The sequence below is a fragment of the Equus quagga genome, chromosome 1 (genome assembly GCF_021613505.1).
Source record: "Equus quagga isolate Etosha38 chromosome 1, UCLA_HA_Equagga_1.0, whole genome shotgun sequence".
NCBI classification, from domain to species: domain Eukaryota; kingdom Metazoa; phylum Chordata; class Mammalia; order Perissodactyla; family Equidae; genus Equus; species Equus quagga.
In genome coordinates this window covers 175,237,749-175,260,254 of record NC_060267.1, presented here as the reverse complement: position 1 = coordinate 175,260,254, position 22,506 = coordinate 175,237,749, and the positions used below count along the sequence as shown (strand labels likewise).

At 35.4% G+C, this 22,506-nt stretch overlaps 1 protein-coding gene across 5 annotated transcripts in view; it reads left to right on the top strand.

Moving 5' to 3' along the window:
• The window catches only part of ATR (ATR serine/threonine kinase), a 108,704-nt gene that overhangs the window by 37,830 nt on the left and 48,368 nt on the right, over positions 1-22,506 (top strand). For all 5 annotated transcript variants that reach the window (XR_006891455.1, XM_046681002.1, XM_046681011.1 and 2 more), the window contains 8 exons: positions 4,472-4,564; positions 6,139-6,269; positions 8,032-8,175; positions 10,218-10,311; positions 11,299-11,424; positions 16,016-16,222; positions 17,035-17,148; positions 19,594-19,709. Coding sequence is in view for 4 of the 5 variants with exons in the window: in XM_046681002.1 (XP_046536958.1) it covers positions 4,472-4,564; positions 6,139-6,269; positions 8,032-8,175; positions 10,218-10,311; positions 11,299-11,424; positions 16,016-16,222; positions 17,035-17,148; positions 19,594-19,709 (1,025 nt within the window). In the remaining variant the exon portion in view is untranslated. The remainder of the gene's footprint in view (positions 1-4,471; positions 4,565-6,138; positions 6,270-8,031; positions 8,176-10,217; positions 10,312-11,298; positions 11,425-16,015; positions 16,223-17,034; positions 17,149-19,593; positions 19,710-22,506) is intronic.

Sequence of the window (22,506 nt, the reverse complement as noted above, 5' to 3'; positions counted from 1 at the left end):
CAGGAGCTTGTTCGCCTAGACTAGCAGCTCTGCCACCATCTGGTCCTAGGTTGTACCAGCTGTTGTGCTTGGTGGTGGGGCCTCCCCTCTGGGTTTGAGCCAAAGTTCCTCCCTGGCACCGTGGTGGGGTTGTGGTGTTTCCCACCAGACAAGAGAGTGATCACATAGGGGCTCAGGGCTGCTGCCGCCTGCTCCCATAGTCCCACTGAGTTGCATTCTCCCTTTTGGGGCCGCTGTGGTACTTGTGGATGTTTGTGGCAGCTAGGGGCACTTTTGCCTGGCCTGCAGATATGCTGCCATCTGCTTCTAGGTTGCACCAGCATTTGTGCTTGGTGGGTGGGTCCTCCCCACTGGATCCAAGCCAGAGCCATTCCGCAGTGGGACTGTGGGCTTTCCCACTGGACCAGTGAGCGACCACACAGGGGCTCAGGGCTGCTCTCACCTGTTTCCATAGTCATGCTGAGGCGCATGCCCACCCTTGGGGCTGCGGCAGTGGTGTAAGTGCTTCAGCCAGGAGAGCAGTTGCCAACGGCTATTGGGCTGCCTGGGGGCTGGAGAGTTCTCACCTATCTCCACCACCTCCCTGAGATTAGTGCCTCCACTTTCAGCTGTATAGCAGCACGGGTCTCTCAGGTGTTCTGAGGTACTATGTGGGTATCCTCCGCTGATCAATGAATGTCCATTTAGTTGTAGTTCAAAGGGGAGAGACAGAGGGAACAGCTCACTCCATCATGTTGCTGACATCACTCAGATTGTTTGCTTTTTTGCTCTTGAGTTATATCATTCTTTATATATTTTGGATATTAACCCCTTATTGGATATATGATGTGCAAATATATTCTCCCATTCAGTATGTTATCTTTTCATTTTGTTGATCTTTTCCTTCACTGTGCAAAAGTTTTTTAGTTTGATGTAGTACCATTTGTTTTAATTGCCCTCGTTCCTTCAAGAGACTCAAAGGACTATCAGCAAAGTATCTTGAGAGGCTTATATCTCTGCTGTCTCATTTCCCATTCATTCTTTAGCTCATTCTAATCTGGCTCTGTTCCCACTATTCTGCTGAAATTCTTGTTGTCGGTGTCAAAAACAGTCTTCCTGATGTCAATCCTAATGGCCACTTCTCTTTTCCTATCTTATTCACCCTTTCAGTAGCATTCAGTACAACTGACCATCCTTCCTATGTGGGATCTATGATACTACATTTTCTTGGTTTTCTTTTTACTTCACTGACCACTCAATCTAATCTTTATTGGCTCTTTCCCTGTGCTTTATCTGTGTTATCCACTAAATATGAGATTGAGTCAGGACTATGTAATTGGGTCTTTTTCTCTGTCGACACTCTTTCCTTAAATGAGAGAGAATCTGGTATCATCTCGTCCTTTGCTTTAATATGATTTATATTTTGATGATTTCATAGTTGAAATTCCAGTCCAGATATCTCCTGAGGTTTGGACTGACAGGTCTATACAGGTTAGGTCCTTTCAAAAAACAGCTGGCACACACAAAAATGTTTAACTGAAAATAATTTCATGAAGGGGATATTTTCTTGTCATAGGTGAGGTTAAAAGAACCACCAGGGAATGTTAAGGAACCCAGGGACTAGGAACAGCAGAAAACGTATATTCCCCTTAGTCCTGGGCAAACCGAAGAAGTAGTGTTATCAGAACCTGGTTGAGAGCTAGAATCGTGGTGCAGGAGAAGGGCTTTCATTGTAGAGTGATGTAGCCACTGCCAGAACCACATCAAAACCCAGAGGGAGCAGGAAATTTAAATACCACACTCTCCTCCTGCCCTCTGTTCCCTTGTTGGTGCTTCTTGTTGACTGAATTCCATGGGAAGCCAGAGGGAAAGGGATCTTGAGTGATGAAATCCATTAGCCTCCCAGGCACAGAGCAGGGCAAAAGAGGGCAGAGAATGGATCTGAGGGTTAGAGAAGATGGCAAACAGAGACTATCCAACTTCCTCTTTGTCATCTCTACTTGCTTGTTTTATAAGCATCTCAGACAGGTCCAAATATAACATGTCCATTAGAAATCTTTATTTTCCCTTCCTAAACCTGTTTCTCTCCTAGTCTTTTGTGTCTTAGGAAACAGTACCACTATCTACCTAACTGCTCAAATCAAAACCTGGGAGCCATTCATGAACCCTTCATTTCCTTCATCCTTTACAATTAAGTAGTAACAAATCCTATCAAGTCTTCTCACAAACTATATCTTTCCATCTCTGCTGCCACCACCCTCGTACAAGTGACCATCATCTTTCTCCAGGACAACTGCACAAACTCCTGGCTGTTGTCTTCTTTTACTCATCCCTTACTACATTCTTTACTTAGTTATTTCCACAGCATTCTAAGTGCTCTTCTTCTACCTTAAACTCATACCATTCCCTGCTGACATTCCTTATATGGTTTTCATTACTCTTAAAATAAAACCTGTAAGGCTAAATGTGATCTGCATACCTTTCTACCCTCATATTGTGCAACTCTTTTCTTCCTTTCTCTTTATGTTTCAGCATTGTTTTGTTTGTTTCTTAAACATGTCAAGCTTTTTCCTGCTTCAGAGTCTTTGCACTAGATAGTCTCTTTAGTAGAAATACTTTCTTAGATTTTTCTCATTCTTTAAATCTCCTGAACACCCTATCCAAACTCCATCATCCCAGTTTTTCTTTATCACATGATCATGTTTATTTGCGTATAGCATTTATCACAACCTAATTTACATATTTACTTATTCAATATCTTCCACTCATTAGTCTCCCTTATAAGCTAGTAGGGAGAAAGTGACTTTGCTTATCTTGTACACCTGTATCTGGTACCGTATTCTAGACATACGTAATAAATATTTGGTGAGTGGCAGATGAATGAACTATTGGTCTAAAAGCAAGAGCTATAAAATTAGAATGTTGATGTAGACTATGTGTCATCTATATCTACTTTTCATTTAAGAAGCATTTGCTGGAACCAGGCAATTAGTGAGTTATGGATTATTAAGCCTAAAAGTGAGAATCCAAATCAGAAATTTGCAAATTAAGTGTAATTTTAGGCTTGAAAAATAGATGATTCTCTCTGCTTGGCGAGAGAGAAAAGTTTAGGGGCCAGCCCGGTGGCACAGCGTTTAAGTGTGCATGTTCCGCTTTAGCAGCCCAGGTTTCACTGGTTCGGATCCCGGGTGCAGACATGGCACTGCTTGGCAAGCCATGCTGTGGTAGGTGTCCCACAGATGAAGTAGAGGAAGATGGGCACGGACGTTAGCTCAGGGCTGGCCTTCCTCAGTAAAAAGAGGAGGATTGGCAGCAGATGTTAGCTCATGGCTAATCTTCCTCAAATAAAAAAGAGAGAGAAAAGTTTATCCCAACATCTAATCTGGAGAGACATGTTGAACACCTAACTTTCCCTGTGCTATGTGCTAGTTCACATCTCCTGCCCCACTCCTCCCCTTGGCAGTGTATGTAACCTAGAGATACCTAAATCAAGTGCTGCAGCGTCAAGCAATGCAACTTTCTTCTAGAGCTGGAAAATACTCTAGTTGCTACTCCTCCTCAGCTCTTCTGCTTGCCCCTTTTCCTGCCTGTATATAAAGATTTTGAAAGAGAGGAATGTTCTTGTTTGCAGAGTTCTCACATTCCCAGTTTGTAATAATATTAACAAGTTAAGTTTATTTAGCACTTTACTATATTCTAAGTGCGTGATGTATGTTATCTCATTTAACCCCTACAACAACTCTATGCAATAAGTGTTTTCATTATTCCCATTTTGCAGACTCAGAGGAGTTAAGTAGCTTAGCTGGCATCACACACTAGGAAGTGTCAAAATTGAGATTCAAATACAGGTTTGGCTTACTTAAAGCCCATACCCTCTCCTCGAGGACGCTCTTTCAAGAAAGAATTAACCCTATTCACTTCAGGACACCCAAAGTGCCATGGTCAGTGATACCTGGCCTGTAACTGTTGCTGCCCATGGCCTTGTACCCCTTTACCACTATTACCTCAGGGAATATTCACCCTCTTCTGTGACTGTTGTTCTGGCAGGGTACCTTTTCGCTAACCAAGTACTTTTTTTTCCATCTTAGTTCTAAATGCTATAGAATAAGAACAGTCACTTGTCTTTTTCTGTTCTTCTCCTTATGATAAATATCCCCTCCATTCTGGATCCTGATGTGAATCAGATCCTGAGGATCCCATTCAGCTCGCTCCATAATGCAAAAGCTCATGATTTTCTCCTTGTTTGATACTATTTAACCATATTTTGTCATGGTGATTATAAATCAGTTTCACTAACTTTTAAAATACTAGATATGAAAATACATGCTTTTGAAGAAGCTTAATTCACCAAGTGTTTATTTCCAATATTCTAATATAGTTAACTAAAATAGAAATGATGTTAGTTAGATAATTTGTTGATTTCTGAAATTTAATTTGTTTAAAACTTACATAATATCTGTTTTATGGGTTTTTTTTTTCCTTTGTTCCTTAGGCTGATTATTTGCAGCCCAAGTTGTTGGGCATTTTGGCCTTTTTTAACATGCAGTTACTGAGCTCCAGTGTTGGCATTGAAGATAAGAAAATGGTAGGTAGTAATAGTTGAGTTGCAAAGTGCTGGAATAGAATTCATATGGGAGATTCATGCGGGAGACATGATTTCTGCTTGTAGCTGCAAACATTCAAAGATAAAAAATAATCAAATGTATGATATTCTGTGTTCCTAAACAACTTGTATAAGCTTTTGGGAGTCTAGAAAGAGGAATTATATCATTTCCAGTTCTTTTATTTATAACAGACAGAAACTTCAACCCAAACTGGCTTAAAGGAATTTGTTGCCTACATAACTGAAAGTATAAGGGTAATATAGCTTTTTTGGTCTAGCTTGATTTTGGACACAGTGTTCTCAGAATCAGTCTCTTAGCTCAAATTCCCCTGCGTTGGCTCTATACTTAAGTGCCAGATGACGGCCCCAGCAGCTTCAGGCTCACATCATCACAGCATCTAGCTCAATGGGAAAAAGAGACCAGCAATCCCTGATAGCTCAAGCAAAAGTTATATAATTGAATTCACTGGTCCACATTGGTCTGATGTGGGTCATGGCCCATGGTGTTTTTGAATAATAAAAATACTAGGTTATAGTAATTAAAGTAACTTCAATATTTGTCAGTTTGTGTTTAAATGCATTTAGCACAGTCAAGTCTCATTATTTCTGCTGTAACAGTTGATCACCACTGGAAATTTTTGTCCATAGATTGGGATAGAATTTTAGATACTAATTAAATTTCCCTTTTGTTGCTTTGCACCTCTCAGTCAGTAGAATTATAATAAAAATCCATAAATGGAGGCTTTTATTTCAGTGTGTACTACCCTTCTCTTAATAACATTAAGGAGCCAAGAAAGACATGATACAGTATTAAACTCTACAAATTTCAGCAACCAATACTTGTTTTTTGGCGTCAACTGGTAAATTTAATCTCCTAAACAACTTCTATTTCATCTACATGGGATCTTTCGTATTGTTATGCCAAGTGAGAGAATGACCTCAAATCTAGAGAACTGGAGTGTGTACTTTAAACAATAAAGAGCTTGCATGTTTTGGCACATAGTTATAGTTGACTAGAGTTTCTTTACTGCTTCATTAGAATCTGGAGCTGTTGGTACGAGTCTGATTCTGTGTTATACACACAATAAAATATGTGTATTATTTTCACAAAATAATATTCACATATTTCACAAAATATGTGTATGTCATCAGTTACTTGTTTGTTTTACTAAGTTTAGAGCATCTTGAATTTAGTGCTATTAGGACAAAAATGCATGTTCTGCATAGCAATTTGGGATGGATATGAAGAAAATTAAACAATAGGTACTATAGTGTTAATAAATTTGAAAATTACTGTTCGAGAGGACCACCAGGACCAAAATAACAAATCATCTTCAAGGGAAAAAAAAAATAAAATGAACTCAACTTGTCTTTTTCAAATTCATAATTCCTACCTAAGAAGTTAGACAAAATGCACTGGCCACCATTTATTAGATCTGTGTTACCAGAGAATAGATACTACTCTTGAGACAGGGTGGGATACACTTGTCCTTAGGGCTCATCTGCTCCTGTCAGCTTGTTATAGGCTTTATTTTAAAGCCCTACTTACTTTTTAGGCCTTGAACAGTTTGATGTCTTTGATGAAATTGATGGGACCCAAACATGTCAGTTCTGTGAGGGTGAAGATGATGACCACGCTGAGAACTGGCCTTCGATTCAAGGATGATTTTCCTGAATTGTGTTGCAGGTAAATGATTGCCTGAGTAGCACTAACTCAAATTCTTATCTCTTTGAAGGAAATTAGGTTTAAATGTAAATAATTAAGATAGAAAGTCTATTTGTATTGAAAATGGAATGTTTACTTCCTTTTTTTTAAGATTTTATTTTTCCTTTTTCTCCCTAAAGCCCCCCAGTACATAGTTGTATATTTTTAGTTGTGGGTCCTTCTAGTTGTGGCACGTGGGATGCCACTTCAGCATGGCGGTGCCATGTCTGCACCCAGGATCCTAACTGGCGAAACCCTGGGCTGCTGAAGCAGAGTGCGTGGACTTAACCACTCGGCCACGGGGCCAGCCCCTACTTCTTTAAAAATATTTTACTATGAAATCTTATAACATACTGGGAAATAGAAAAGTATAGTGAACCCCTACATACGCATTTCCCAACCTCAGCAGTTATCAACATTGCTAATCTTGTTTAATCTGTCCACCTCTACCTTTTTTATTGTTAGTTGGAATGTTTTAAAGCAAACCTCAGTATCACATCCTTGTACTTGTAAACACCTCAGATGTATCTACTGGATAAGGGCATTTAAAAAATATATAGCCATCATGAATTACTATATTTAGCAGAATTAATAGAAATTCCTTAGTATCATCTAAAACTCAGTCCATGTTCAGATTTCACCAATTGTCTCAAAGATGTTTTTCCCAAAGATGTTGGTTTGTTTGAAGCAGAATCAAATCAGATGCACTTGTTAGACATGTAAGTTTTTCTTTTAAACAGATTCACCCCTTAAGACCCCTCCCCACACTTCTTTCAGGCCTTCGAGGTTTTGGCATATAGAATTTGGCTGATTGCTAATTTAATTTAAATATTACTGCTAACAATAATGAATACAGTAATGTCTACTGAATGCAGTTTAAGCTTCTTGGAGGTTCTTTTTTTTTTTATTTATTTTTTTTTTTAAAGATTTTATTTTTTCCTTTTTCTCCCCAAAGCCCCCTGGTACATAGTTGTATATTCTTCGTTGTGGGTCCTTCTAGTTGTGGCATGTGGGACGCTGCCTCAGCGTGGTTTGATGAGCAGTGCCATGTCTGCGCCCAGGATTTGAACCAACGAAACACTGGGCCGCCTGCAGCGGAGCGCGCGAACTTAACCACTCGGCCATGGGGCCAGCCCCTCTTGGAGGTTCTTTTTGTCCTTAGACTGTATCTTATTGGAGATGTGCAGTCAGAATTATATGTTTTAAAGTCACATGACGTAATTCTTTTCTGTGTGCATGTGCCACCAACTTGATACTGTTGGATTCAATTGCTACATTTTGAAAAATTTTTAGAAGTTACTTTTTCTCTTTATTTAATTTAAAAATCATATAAAACATTTACATCATATATTATCCCAAATTCAAATTAGTATAACAGGTTACACTCAGAGAATCTAGCTTCCATTCCTGACCCCCACAGGTATCCATTTTTATTAATTTTTGTATAATCCACCCTTTCTAAAAGTACAAGCAAATGCACACACTCTCATATTTTTTTATATTAACCTTGCCTCAAAAGGTGGCATATTATCAACACTGTTTTTTATCTTGCTTTTTTGACTTAATATATTATAGAGATCACTCTATTTGAGTATACAATACTGATCTTTATCCCATTTTACAGCTGCCTTTTAATCTTATTGTTTGTATATATCATTGTTTGTTCAGCCAACAACTCATTGATGGCGCTTTATAAATAATAAAAGTAATGGGACTTTTAACTTTTATTTGTTTTTTCACATAGAGCTTGGGACTGCTTTGTTCGTTGCTTGGATCATGCTTATCTAGGCTCCCTTCTCAGTCATGTAATAGTAGCTTTGTTACCTCTCATACACATCCAGCCTAAAGAAACAGCAGCTATATTTCACTACCTCATAATTGAAAACAGGTATTGTAACTGAAATTAATAATAAAGATAGCAGTTTTTTATTACTGTATTTTAATGTCTCAAGATATTAGGATTACTGTTGGTAATGCAGAATTGTTCACATTCTTTTTAATTTAGAGTCCGTCAATAAACAAAAGTAATTGACATGCTGTAGGTCAATATATATTGAACTAATGCTATTTCTGTTGTGACATGGCTTCATTATAATTATAAATTTATTAATTAGTAGATCAACTCAAAATTATTTTCATCAATTTTTAAAAAGGTGAGGCTAGATTTACCTTCTTACAGTAAAAGGCAAATAGTTGAATAGCGTGAGAAAGATTAGGAGGATATTCACCTACTTTCCATAGCTTACCTTAGTTGAAACTCTTACTGCTTCATTGCCTTAACCTTTTAACCAACCTCCCTTCCTGTAAGCGTTTATTACGTTTCTTCATATTCTTCATATTTAGAAGCATCTCTTTACCTGTATCATTCCAGCATATGGAGACGTTCTGTGGTTCTCTGTTTCCTGATAAACTGATAAATTGCAAATTGCTTATCTTGGTATTCAGGCTTTGTAAAATCTGGCCACATCTTATTTCTTAAAATTCTTTCCCAAGATTTTTCAAAGCAGACACTAGGCTGTAGCCAATCCAGACTACTATTGCAAAAATATACATTATTCCTTTTGATTTTTGTTTTTCACTCAGGCTGCTTTTTAGCCTGGAATGTCTTCCTAAACATTTTAAAATTTTTTTCATGTTTGTACTTAACTGTTGAACTGGTTCTTTTGCTTCTGAAAAGTTAGGAGTTAAGTACTTCTTATTTCCCTATCTACCCTTATGCTATTGCTATCCCCGTTAATCATTTCCAGTAACTCTCTAATCAGGGAGAAGGTACAGAGTAAAAGGTTAATGTAGCTTTTTTCAGTTAAAATGCTTGTATTTTTTGATATTTTGTACATGACAGAACAACATAATCAGTGATCTGGATCACTTTTCAAATACTTTTTGGATTATTTTGCAAATAGTGTATCTTTGCTGTTTATTACAGAGGAATCATTTCTCTACCTTTTTCATATGATGAAAACAAATTCTCTTTCACTCAGTGCTGGATAGAACCTTAAGCTCCCTGAGTGAAGGAATTATTTCAGCTTTCTTATTGTTAAGTCTGCGGTATCTAGCACATAGTGGTACATAGTAGTTAGTTAATACATATTTGTTGCATGAGTTAATGAAGACTAGAATTTAGAAACACTTTTTATTTGGACCCAGAAAGATTAGTGTATTATATTTGAAGCAAATTAAAAATTGTATCCTTGATATGAATTATTTGCATATTTTTCTCTAAAATTCTTTATGAGAATTTGTATTTTGGGGTTGGGTTTGGCTATCTATTGATGCATTACAAACCACTCCAAAACCTGGTGCCTTAAAACAGCTAACATTTTTATTTACTCATAATTTTGCAACTGGGCTGGGTTAAGCTGGTTGATTCTTTGGGTGATTTTGCCAATGATCATTGGTGTGGCTGTAATCAGCCGGCAGATAGATTTGACTGGACTTCTCGCTCTTTCCATGTAGTCTAAGAGCCTTTCTCTTTCTATGTATTCTGTCCATGTTGGTAGCCAGACTTCTTAGGTGGTGACTCAGGACTCTCATGAGCATAGAAACACAAGCTGCCAGACCTTTTTAACACTTGGACCACAAACTGACACAGCATTTCTTCTGCCACATTCTTTTTGTTAAAGCAAGTCAAACACCTAGCCCAAATCAAGAGGATGTGACTGTACGTGGGTGTGTATACTAAGAAGTGTAGTTTATTCAGGGCCACCAATATAACAGACTGCCACAGGGTGATTTTCTTAGATTTGATTATTTGCCGCTCTTAATTGGCTGAGCATCCTAGACATGGTTAGGAAGAATACTTTGCATGTCAGTAATCGACTAGCACTTCTAAGTATGAATTAAGTTGGTCTTAGTTTCAACCTCTGCTTTATATATTTTTAGTATTCATACTATTTGCAAATACATCTTTTTCTTCCCACTAACTTTTAGGGATGCTGTACAGGATTTTCTTCATGAAATATATTTTTTACCTGATCATCCAGAATTAAAAAAGATAAAAGCAGTTCTACAAGAATACAGAAAGGTATTTAATTTTTATTTATGGTTTAGGAGATCATTGACAGAAAATTGTTCCCAAGTTTGAATATGTTTCATAGAGATTCTTTAGAATCATATCTAGGGATAATATAGTCATATTCTGATGGTGAATTACTAGATAATCCTATCATGAATCCATGACTTCTAGAAGGAAGTTTTAGCATTTAGATCAAAGATGTAATAGCATTAGATAGAACAGAGACCAAAGAATACAGTTCTTATACCTTTACTACCCAGGTCAATATGTCCTTACTTACAAGTCCCCAAAAGAAGAAGCTGCCGTAGCTGCATTCCCTGAGTAAAGAGAGAAAAGCTGTGGGAAGATTCTGATTATGTTGTGCTAAAAATTGTGGTATGGAAATGTCAGATCTGACTGATTCCTGAGCTTTAGAAGGGGAATAATCTGTAGTTCCCTCATCTTGAAGTCCAATGAACTTTCTGAAATTATGAAAATATTATTGTTGATTCCATAGAATTTTAGGGCAGAAAGTGGGATACCTGACCTCAGGTCAGAGTGGCAGAGGTATTTACTACAGACCCCAAGATTGGCTCTGAAGATTCTATTTCCTCTTTTACTGAGTAAATCATCATAGTCATAAAAATGTAAGTAGTTAAAGTAAGGAATGAATTATCTGCATAGTCTGTAGGCCTGGTTCAAGGCTATTTTGTCTGTTAAGGGAAACTTGTATTTTTTACCAAGAAAGATTTATTTTAGATAAGTAAGTTCATATTTAGTTGGAATAAAATTTTTCTTTAGCTCTAAAGATTTTAGGGTGAAATTCCTTTCACCAAGATTTACTAAAAATGACATGTGCTATACAAAGGAAGAGATGGAAATTATTTTTTAAAACTACTTTTAATAGGGGTATAGTTTAACTACTTTAATGGTAACTCTGTAGGGACTCCAGGCCTTCCAGAATGGTTCCTGAAGTGGTTCATTGATGAGGTGTATCTCTCTGTGCTTTTTATATAGGAGACCTCTGAGAGTACTGATCTTCAGACAACTCTTCAACTATCCATGAAAGCAATTCAACATGAAAATGTAGATGTTCGTATTCATGCTCTTACGAGCTTGAAGGAAATCTTGTATAAAAATCAGGTATACTGAGATATAATTTTAAAACTATAGACAAGAAACGTTGAAAGTTTAAAGAAAAGATGACAGATTGGTGTACTTGCTTGAGATTCAGTAGGTTCAATGAAAGAAGTGATTTTTTCTTAGACCTAGATTATCAGATCTGACTTAAAATCAGTAATCCACAAGATGCCCTTTGAGGCTGATTACTGGGGATTTGTGGTTTTTTATTATTGCTTTTGAAGAGTCATAATTTGATGGTTATATTTTAGGTTACTGCATCTTCTTGGGTAAGGGTGTATGTGTTTGTACAGCAGTAGTTTTTGTGAGTCTTCTCATATAATTTCCTATAGTTACCTGTCATATGAAATTTTAGTAATTTTGCCATTTTACATTTTGACTGAATTAACTCCTTTTTTTTTTCTACCAGTTATTGTCCTTCTGGAATCTCCTTTTTTTTTTTTTTTTTTTTTAGTTTTATTGAGATCATACTAGCTTATATAACATTGTGAAATTTCAGTTGTATGTTATTATTTGTGAGTCATCATATAAATGTACCCTTTTACCCCTTATGCCCACCCCACCACCACCTTCCCTCTGGTAACCTGTTCTTTTTGTTTATGTGTTAGTTTATCTTCCACATATAAGTGAAATCGTATGGTGTTTATCTTTCTCTGTCTGGCTTATTTCGTTTAACATCATACCCTTTAGGTCCATCCATGTTGCTGCCCATGGCACAATTTTGTCTTTTTTATGGCTGAGTAATATTCCATTGTGTATATATGTATATTCTGCATCTTTTTTATCCAGTCATCAGTCGATGGGCACTTAGGTTGCTTCCACTTCGTGGCTATTGTGAACAATGCTGCAGTGAACATAGGGGTGCATAAGTCTCATTGAATTGTTGATTTCAAGTTCTTGGGTAAATACTCAGTAGTGAGATAGCTGGGTTGTATGGTATTTCCATTTTTAATTTTTTGTAATTCTTTTAGTTTTAGTGAAGCTAAATTTTTGTTTACTTGTTCATAGTGCCCGTGAACTTTGTTCTTTTCCTTGTCAACATAATGTAGATTATGCCTAACCTTGATGAGAGTGAGAACTGGTATTTAAAATACCAAATCACTACTATAAATCTATAAAATGGAAAAAATTTAACTGAGGTGCTGATTTTTGCATATTGAGAACCCGTATGATAAGATGTGAGAGCCTAAGACCCTCATGAATTAGTAGATTACAAACTGGGCTATATTTGGATTTTCATGATAGAAGGAAGCATTTACTTAGGACAAAAGATATACACGATGGTAAGAAGTACATTCTTCTGGGTCAGTGAGCTGGTATAACCAGTGTGGGTAGCGGCCAATGTGGAGATGGTTTACCACATGCGAGGAGCCTTGAATCTCAAGTGTAGGTTTTATGCTCTCTTAACCATAGGTCTATATTATCAATGTTACAACCTCATTCTCTGCCCTACACTACATTGAAACTACCTTGTGCTTACTCCTTACCCCAAACCTCTATCTGTGTTTCAGATAACTTAAAGGACCACTAGCTTTTTAATTTAATATAGGGATTTATGAGTAGCAAAGAATCTCTCCTCTTGGCGTAGAGATTTTCTGGTTTTAGTTATTTCTGAGCAGATGACATGGTCATGGTCTAACATAAGGAAGTTTCATATTGATCATCACCTCTTAGATGTAAAAAACTAAGTCTGAGAACTCAAGGAGATTTCATATAGTCTTAGGAAAAAGCCATAGCTGCCCCACTTTCGCCACCTGTGTCACAAAACATAAATCACATCTGGTAATTCCCTGATAAGCCTTCCTTGCTTGTAAAGCCCAAGTGCTAATAGGTTAGCTAGCCAAAGTAAGAAGGTAAGTTCACTTGGAATAAATTACAGTTGGTCATGGGATATTATTATTGTTAAAGTCTAAGATATGTCTCCGGGTTGACTATTCTGGAGTCAATTTTCACAGGTACACAGTGGGTTTTTGCAATATGTGGATTTAGGTCTTTTATTTCCAGAAAGTTACTTTGACCTTTAGATTATAGTTTTAAATATTATTCCAGTATTGCAAGGATGGTTCATATTTGGCAATCCTTTAATGTAATTCACTATATTAATAGACCTAAGGAGAAGAATCATACTGTTATTCTCATAAATGCTGAAACAGCCTTTGACAAACTGTAACATCCACTTCAGATAAAAACACTCAAGAAAATGTGAATTGACACATACTACCTTAATACAAATGTATACATGTATGTGTATACGCACACATACTTAATGGGGGAATAAAATGCATTCCTACTAGAAGCAAGCTTGCTCATTATCTGCACTACACGTTAACATTCAGTTGGAAGTATTGGCCAATAAATTTAGACAAGAGAAGGCAATCAGAGGCATAAAAATTGGAAAAGATGTGAAACTATTTGCAGATGATATGCTAATATACTTGGAACACTATAGAGAATTATCAGTAAAACTAACTCAGACAACAAACTAATTCAGTAAGGTAGGAGGATATAAAAATCAATAATCTTCATATAACAAGAAATAACCAGGTGAAAGACTTGTTGGAAAACCCAATTTACAATAGTACCCGAGAAAGATAACATACTTAGGAATAAGCATAACAATAAATGTATAAATCAATAAGTGGAAAACTTTGAAACATTCCTGAAAGACACAAAAATGTAAGAGAGATCAGCAAATGGAGAGCATCCCTTATTTATTGGGTAGATTGACTAAATATTATAAAGATTTTAATTCTCCCTAGGTTAATTTGGAAATTTAATGCTATCCCAAAGAAATACCAAGTTGTTTGTTTGCTTTTTTAACTAGAAAAGTTCATACTAATGTTCGTATGGAAAAACTAATGTGAAAATAGCTAGGAAAACTCTAGGAAAAAAAAGGCAACTATGAGAGTTCCGTAGCCCTACCAGACATTAATATACTCTACAGCTTCTATAATTATAACAGTGTGATACTGGCACGTGAATAAACAGACTAAGGGGAAAGAATAGAAAGTCCAGAAATAGACCCAAGTGTATATGGACATTGAGGATGTGATAAAAATGACATTTCAGATAGTTGGAGCAAACATGGATTTGTTTTGACAACTGGTCAGGCATTTGGAAAATGATAAAATTGGATGGATGTGTTAAAAAGCCTTTCTAAATAGATGGATTGAAGACATAACTCATTTTAAAAATTCTTGTGGAATTCAGTATTTTTTGCTGAAAAATAAAACCCACTTTATCTAACCTGGAAGTGAAGTGAAGACATTTTTAAGCACTTAGGAGATAAGTATATTTTTAAACTATCTTTCATTTAGAGTGACATAATATGTGTTGCCTTGAATATCAACTGCATTTATCTTTGCCAACTAAAGTGTCTTTTTCCTTATTGATTTCCAATATTAGCAAGTGAATAAATATCTTTTTTATATTGGAGTTGCTATTTATTAATTACTTGTTCATTATTTTAGGTATTTATGCCTGAATTAACCTGTAAGGTTCTTTAGGTGATTGAATATTGAAGATTTTGGATGAGATAAATGTCTTTTTATTTTTCTTTTGAATTATATTGCTCTAATTTGAATCACATTTTAACATGGAGTTTGAGTTGCTTGTATATGTTTTACTTTTGTTGGAAAGAAATTTAAATAAATAAAGTAATTCTAAAGTGCTCACACGAATCCAATATCTAAATCTTAACTGGCTTGAGAATAGTATCTTCATACTTAAAGTTTTTCATTACAGCATCCTCAGGAGATGGATGAAAAAAGATTACTTGAGCCAACATATTTGCATTAAGGCTACCTCTTTCTTCCTACCTCTTTTTTTAAATCATCCCCACAAACCCTTTTTCTCATATTTTTTTCTCCTTCTCTTCTAGTTTTTATACACTTTTCAGTCTTATTGTTTTAACTAATAGCTGTTCTTCCTTGACTTATTTCCTGAAATATGTGTCCACTATCCTTGAAAGTTACTGAGTTCTTTTTTTATCTTCTTCATTGCTTCTTTACCTTGTAAATACGTTTGTTACTGTACATATGATATGATATTTTAATTATTTGTTTACAGATTTTCCCATTGAACTGTGAACTTGGGATAAGACTGTGTCTTACTTATTTTTGTATACTGATATAATAGTACTCAGTAACTATTTGTTTAGTGGATTAATGATTAAAACTTTCAAACACAAAATGATTCTGATCCTACAGAACATTGTGAACTATATTATGTGAACTCATCAAAAACTAGCTGAAAAGGGGCTGGCCCAGTGGAGTAGTGGTTAAGTTTGTGCTCTCTGCTTCAGTGGCCTGGAGTTCAGTGGTTGGGATCCCAGGCACAGACCTAGTACCGCTCATCAAACCCACCCTGTGGCGATGTCCCACATAAAATAGAGGAAGATTGGCACAGATCTTAGCTCAGCAACAGTCTTCCTCACACACACACACAAAACCTAGCTGAAAAGACTGCAGATTTAGGAATTTAATTTTGTCAATATTTATGTCAGATATTCCTAATACTTTTAAGCGGTCTAGTTAGGAAAATATACTAGTTTGTGACAGTTGCATATAAACTTTCTTTCTGACTTTTATTTTAGGAAAAACTGATAAAATATGCAACAGATAGTGAAACAGTAGAACCCGTTATCTCACAATTGGTAACAGTGCTTTTGAAAGGTTGCCAAGATGCAAACTCTCAAGCTCGGTTGCTCTGTGGGGAATGTTTAGGTGAACTGGGGGCAATAGATCCAGGTCGACTAGATTTCTCAACAACTGAAACCCAAGGAAAAGATTTTACATTTGTGGTAAGTAATGGTTATTCGGAATGACAAGAAGAGTTCTCTGTCCTATTAGGGTTTCTGTGTTCCATTTACAAAGAACTATACAGGTTATCCTTAGTGGAACTTGATCTAAACTAGACAATTTAGGTAATTTCTAAGTTTATTCTTTAATGCTATTGCAGAGATCTTTAGCCAAAAGCAGTGAAATTTGAGCCCAGTCCCGTGTGCTGTGTTCTTCTAAATAAGCTTCCTAATTCAATTTTGACAAATACTTAAAACCTAATTAGTTATTTAAATATTACTATTTAAACACTATTGCTAAGTGTTTCCATGGGAAACTAATTTCCCAGGGTGTTCAATAGTGTGTGTATAAAAAAAGTTTCCATAGTCAAATGAATTTGAGAAATACTGTATAACAAAATTAAGCAGAACTTTTAATATATCAGTGTACATTGTGACTCTCCAAGAGGAGGGTATTTAAAAATTATTTCTTGGAGCTTCTCAAGTGACAAGGGTTGTAGAGAATGCAGTTTAGGAAATGATATATATATACAGTTTTCTTTCTAAGAGTTAAAGAACAAAAAATGCATATTGTTGGAGCTTTGTAAAATTTGAATGATTCTAATGTACTTTATTGCCTACAAAGCCTTAAATTTGGCTTTTTATCTACAGATCATAGTTTAGACTTGGTACCAAACTTAGTTTGAACCTTACTGTCCTTTCCTTTTCTAAGTTAAATCACTTAGCCAAGTAAGTTAAATTCACCGTAGAAGGCACAGTACAGCTTAAGAAAATTCATACAAATTATCCTTGATTTTTTTCTTGTTTTTATTGAGACTGGAGTAGAAGATTCAAACTTTGCCTATGGATTATTGATGGAACTAACAAGAGCTTACCTTGCATATGCAGATAACAGCCGAGCTCAAGATTCAGCTGCTTATGCTATTCAGGTAAGAGTGCATATAGTCATTACAGGTTTTACATTATTGAATTCTAGTAAGAAAGCTATAAAATCTATACTTTGGAAACTTTTTTTTTTTAACTATCATTTTCATTATTAAAGTGATACCAATTCATGATAAAAATTTCAGAGAGTACAGAAATGTACTCTTTTAACAGATTATTATAGGTACTTTGAAAGATTATCTATGTGTATGCAAATATATATGTTTTCTCCACCAAACAAGGAGAGTGTATTACTTATGATGTTCTGTAACTTGATTTTCTTTTGTGTTTAACAGTCTATCTTGGGTCTAGCTGGGTAATTTTCCATGTCAGTACATGTATCTCAATTCATTCATTTCCCTGACTTAATATTCAGTATGAATGTACCATAATTTATTTAAGAAATTTAACACATTTAGGTTGTGTTCAGTGTTTAGCTTTTACAAAAAATGATTTAGAAAACATATGTATGTTTCTGAGCACTCAAGTAAATATATCAATAATATAAATATCTAGAAATTGAAATATGTCTCAGAGCAAGTACAGTTTACAATTTGATAGATTTTATCAGAAAAAGTTTCACTAGTTTATATTCCCTTGACAAACCCGCCTTTTATCAAAATTTTAAATCTTTGCCAATGTGACAGATGAAAAATGGTACCATTTTGTTTTAATTTGCCTTTAATTATGAGAGAGGTATAACATCTTTTATATATGTATTGCTTTTTTGTGAATTTTCCCTTGATGATCTTTTCCCATTTCTCTCTTAGTATTGGTCTATTTTTTATTGATATTTAAGGCCTATTTAGATATAGTGAAAACTGACCCTTTGTCTATCATACATGTAATAAATATTTTTCCAGTCTGGCTTTCTTTGCCCTTTTTCATGGTATTTTTTTTCTATTAAAAGTTTCTTTGTTTTGTTAAATATTCAGGTCTGGAATTCATGGTGAGAGATCTGGTTTACAGATATAAATTTGGAGGTTTTTATTATAGAGGTGGTATTTAAAACTAAGATTCTGGATGAGATGATCAAGAAAGGGAATATAGGTAAATACATTCTAGTCATTGAGACCTGGACAATGAGAGGTCAGTGGGTAAAGAGAGGAGCCAAGTAAGGAAAGTGAGAAGGAGCTGCCAATAAGGTAGGAGAATGTGGTGTTCTGGAAGACGAGAAAGTGTTTTAAGAAGTATAGAGTGATCCACTGTATTAAATGCTGATCATGGGTGTAATAATCTAAGGATTGAGAATTGACCATTGGCTATAGTAACATAAAGGTCATTTGTGACCTTGACAAGAGCAGGTTCAGTGGAGTACAAGAAGCCTTATTAGAGTATTTTTAAGAACATGTGGGAGGAGAGGAATTGGAGAAATTACAGAAACTCTTTTGAGGAGTGTTGCTGTCAAAGAGAGCAGAAGAATGAGATGGTAGCTGGGGAGGGAAAAAGGAGTAAAGATGGGAAAAATAACTATGTTTATATGTTGCTTGGGAACAATTCATCAGAGAGGAGAAAAGTGATGATGTAAAAGAGAATTTTGACATACTATTTTAAGTAAGTAAAGAGATGTGGAATATAGTGTAGAAGTGGAATGGGTAGCCTTAATTACAAACAAGAACAATTCATTTGTATAACGAGAGAAAAAGCATATCGGCACTGATACTGATATTGCCAGGCTGTTATTGGAGGTTGATTAAGAGGGCTTCTGTTAGCTAGAGTAACTTTGCCAAATATCAGCTTCAAATAAAATTTTAATAACATATTAAAGCTAAATGAAAATGAATTTTGGATATTTCTATATTTGAACTTTTCATATACTTTCTTGTATTTCAAAGTCCTAAATATAAAGTACATATTTTGCTAGACAGTGCTAATACTTCATAAATATTAGGAATATATCTATTGTATATGGTCATTTCCAGTGGAATTGAAAAGGAAGTAATAGGTGATGGAAGATATAATACCCTAACATATTTGTCTTGTTTTGAAGATTGACATTAGAGTCAAAGATATTTTTTTTCTTCATCTATAAAATCTCACTTGTTTTATTTTCAGGAAAGTAAAATATAATCATTTAATTTCAGGTCTTGAATAGTAAATTGGTTTTTAACATTTGCATCTTATTTTCAGAATTTTAAGCTTAGTATTTTATATCTAGAATTTGAGATAGCTTGAATTTTTGAACTATTTTGGATTTGTAGTTGCTTCATTAAAATTCAGAAAAGTTCAAATTCTGAGAATTTGAAGAATTCAAATCAGATTCAGATAAGAATCACCTAAATGGTTCTAAGCATTGAAATAAGTGCCCTAAGCAAGTTCACAAATCCAAAGTTTTATAATTCTGTATATTGTTCTGTGTATTTCTATGACTATAATGTGTAGAATATTGATGAATGTAAAGGTTTATCTGCTTCACTGTGGATTTACAAATGTAAAATATGTATTTGTAGGAGCTACTTTCTATTTACGACTGTAGAGAGATGCAGACCAATGGCCCCGGTCACCAGTTGTGGAGGAGATTTCCTGAGCATGTTCGGGAAATCCTGGAACCTCACCTCAACACTAGGTCTGTAGACTCTCTAAAACTATTTTCAAAAAATTATTTTGAACTTTATAAAATTAATGTTGTTTTTGATATAATTCTTTAGCATGAAAAGTATTTTTAGTAGATTCTAGTATGTATTTTCACTATGATTTATGTTTATAATCTTGTCAAAATGAGAAATACAGTCTGCTCATTGGTTAAATTCTATAATTTTAAGTATTTAGACAAATTCATTAAAGCTGAAAGGATTGATTTTTTTTTAATTCAACTCTTAGAAATACGTTGAAAGAATCTACTTTAAGTTGAATATGAGTTGAAGCTTTTGATAGGTGTAATTAATGTAGAAATTTACGAGTTTAAAGCTATTCCCAAAGCCTTTAGTAGCTCTGTTTAGAATTTAGAGATTTTCAACCCTACCGATTTCTCCTCATGAAGATACTTTCTCCCTCTGCTTTTAAGAAAGTATTTTCTAACCTTTTTTCCGAGGAAGATCAGCCCTGAGCTAACATCTGCAGCCAATTCCCCTCTTTTTGCTGAGGAAGACTGGCCCTGAGCTAACATCCATGCCCATCTCCCTCTTTTATATGTGGGTCACTTGCCACAGCATGGCTTGATAAGCAGTGTGGAGGTCCACACCCAGGATCCGAACTGACAAACCCTGGGCTACCGAAGCAGAGTGCACAAACTTAACTTTTGTGCCACTGGGCAGGCCCCCCTTTTTTCCAGTTTTAATATCTTGGTTAAGACTAATTGAAGTCCATAAATTATAAATTAATTTTAGGTGGAAACTGTACTGTTAGGTACTCTAGGTCACGTGTTTGTTAGATTTGTGACCTTGTATAAATTACTTCTTTGAGCCTTACAGTGCCCAGACTTGTGGTGAAATTCTTTATAAAGCCCTTAAGTATGTATACTTATTTGCTAGGTATCTTTTATATTTAGAAACCTTTTAAACATCATTTTATTTCTTATAAACAGCATCATTTAAAGATGTTTTTTGTTAATATAAAGTGAAAGTCTACAGTTAAAATTTGGTTTCTCTTTTTTGAAGACTCCACACTTCTCCATTTCTTTATTCTATATTTTATAGCACATATAGAAAGATGCTTAAGAGTTTCCATAATCTAGTGGAAAGTTTATAGCCTTTGGAGTCACAAAGACCTAAATTCGAATCTTGGCTCTGTGTTTGCTAGCTCTGAAGTCTTGGGCAAGTTACTTAAGATTTCCAAGTCTCAATTTTTTCATCTTGAAAACAGGAATAGTTTTACTTATGTTGTATGATCATTGTTAGGAATAAAGAAGATAATATTAAAAAGTACCTAACATGATACCAGCCCCATGGCTGAGTGGTTAAGGTCGCATGCTCCACTTCGGCGGCCCAGGGGTTCGCTGGTTCGGATCCTGGCACCACACGTCAGGCCACTTTGAGGCGGCGTCCCACATGCCACACCTAGAAGAACCCACAAGTAAAATATACAACTAAGTACTGGGAGGATTTGGGGATAAAAAGCAGAAAAAAGAAAAAAAAAAGATTGGCAAGAGTTGTTAGCTCTGGTGCCAATCTTTAAAAGATAAAAAAAAAAAGTACCTAGCAGAATGCCTGACATTTAATTAATACTCAATAACAAATGTTTATTCAATCCCAGCTTGTTGAATAAATTCTTTGCTTTTTTTGGAGGGCGTAGTGTGGCTATTGCGTACTTCAGAAGGAGTAAAAGCCAGCATTTCTGCCTACTTGTTATTTGACTTAATATTTCATAAGAAGCAACATTTAAGTGGTCATTTATAAGAGTGATCTTAGCAAAGCAGTGAGAATTCGTATGATCTTTCTACTTTTATATCTGAGAGCTTGAAAGAACGTCTCAGATGGTCCCTCAATGGTGAAAGTTAGGAGATTTATCTAGCTGGGATCTGCTTATTGAAATTGCTGCCTCATAAAAATAAGAGGGCAGTAGAGGACAATATTAATGGAGTTGACCCATGTTTGTACAAAAGCTTTTGTATGATGCAGCAAGATACCAAGTTAGCCAATAGGTCAGTTTTATAGCTTGGACTGCTTGATATTTGCTCCAGAGGGCCTGGGGGAAATAATTTCCTAAAAACATTTTCTTGTTTTTGCTGTCTTAAACTTATATTCCTATACTCTCCTTTAACTTTTTTTCAATTGGGCTATTTATATGCAGTCAGTAAATCTGGATTAAAGGATATCTATATTTAGGACATTTGCTTTTTAGGACTAGATGGATCAGCTATATAGTTCAGAGTTGCCATAGAAATAATTTTAGGAAAAAACATCAGGATGTGACCAGGCAGAACTTGGCTTGTACCCCAATATCAGTAGGTTTCTAGCTAAGTTCACCATAAAACTTGGTAAAATCATCTAGGGAATTATATTTGTGATGATTCAAATAGTGATGGTTAACTGAGAGATTATTGGATTTTTCCATTTTTAGAAATTTAGAATATGGTGAAACACATAATGTATGCTAAGGACCTTAAGTTTAGAGCATTTATTATATTTGTCATTTCCTAACTTTACATTGGTGATTGAAAAGGAACCCACTCCCCTCAAAAATATGCTATATATGTGTAGTAGTAAGATGAGAGTTGTTTGACCGTGTTTAAATGTTAATACTGAGGAGCAAATAGAAAGGATCATTTGAAGTTATGGAAGAAAGAAGAGATCACTGATATAAAACAGGACCCTGAGGAGCATCTAGAATGTTAGCCATATCCCAAATGGGAGATTAGACCTAGAGGGAGTGAAATATCTTTCTTTGTAATGGAGGAAGATGAAATGATGGATGGAACTCAGCTA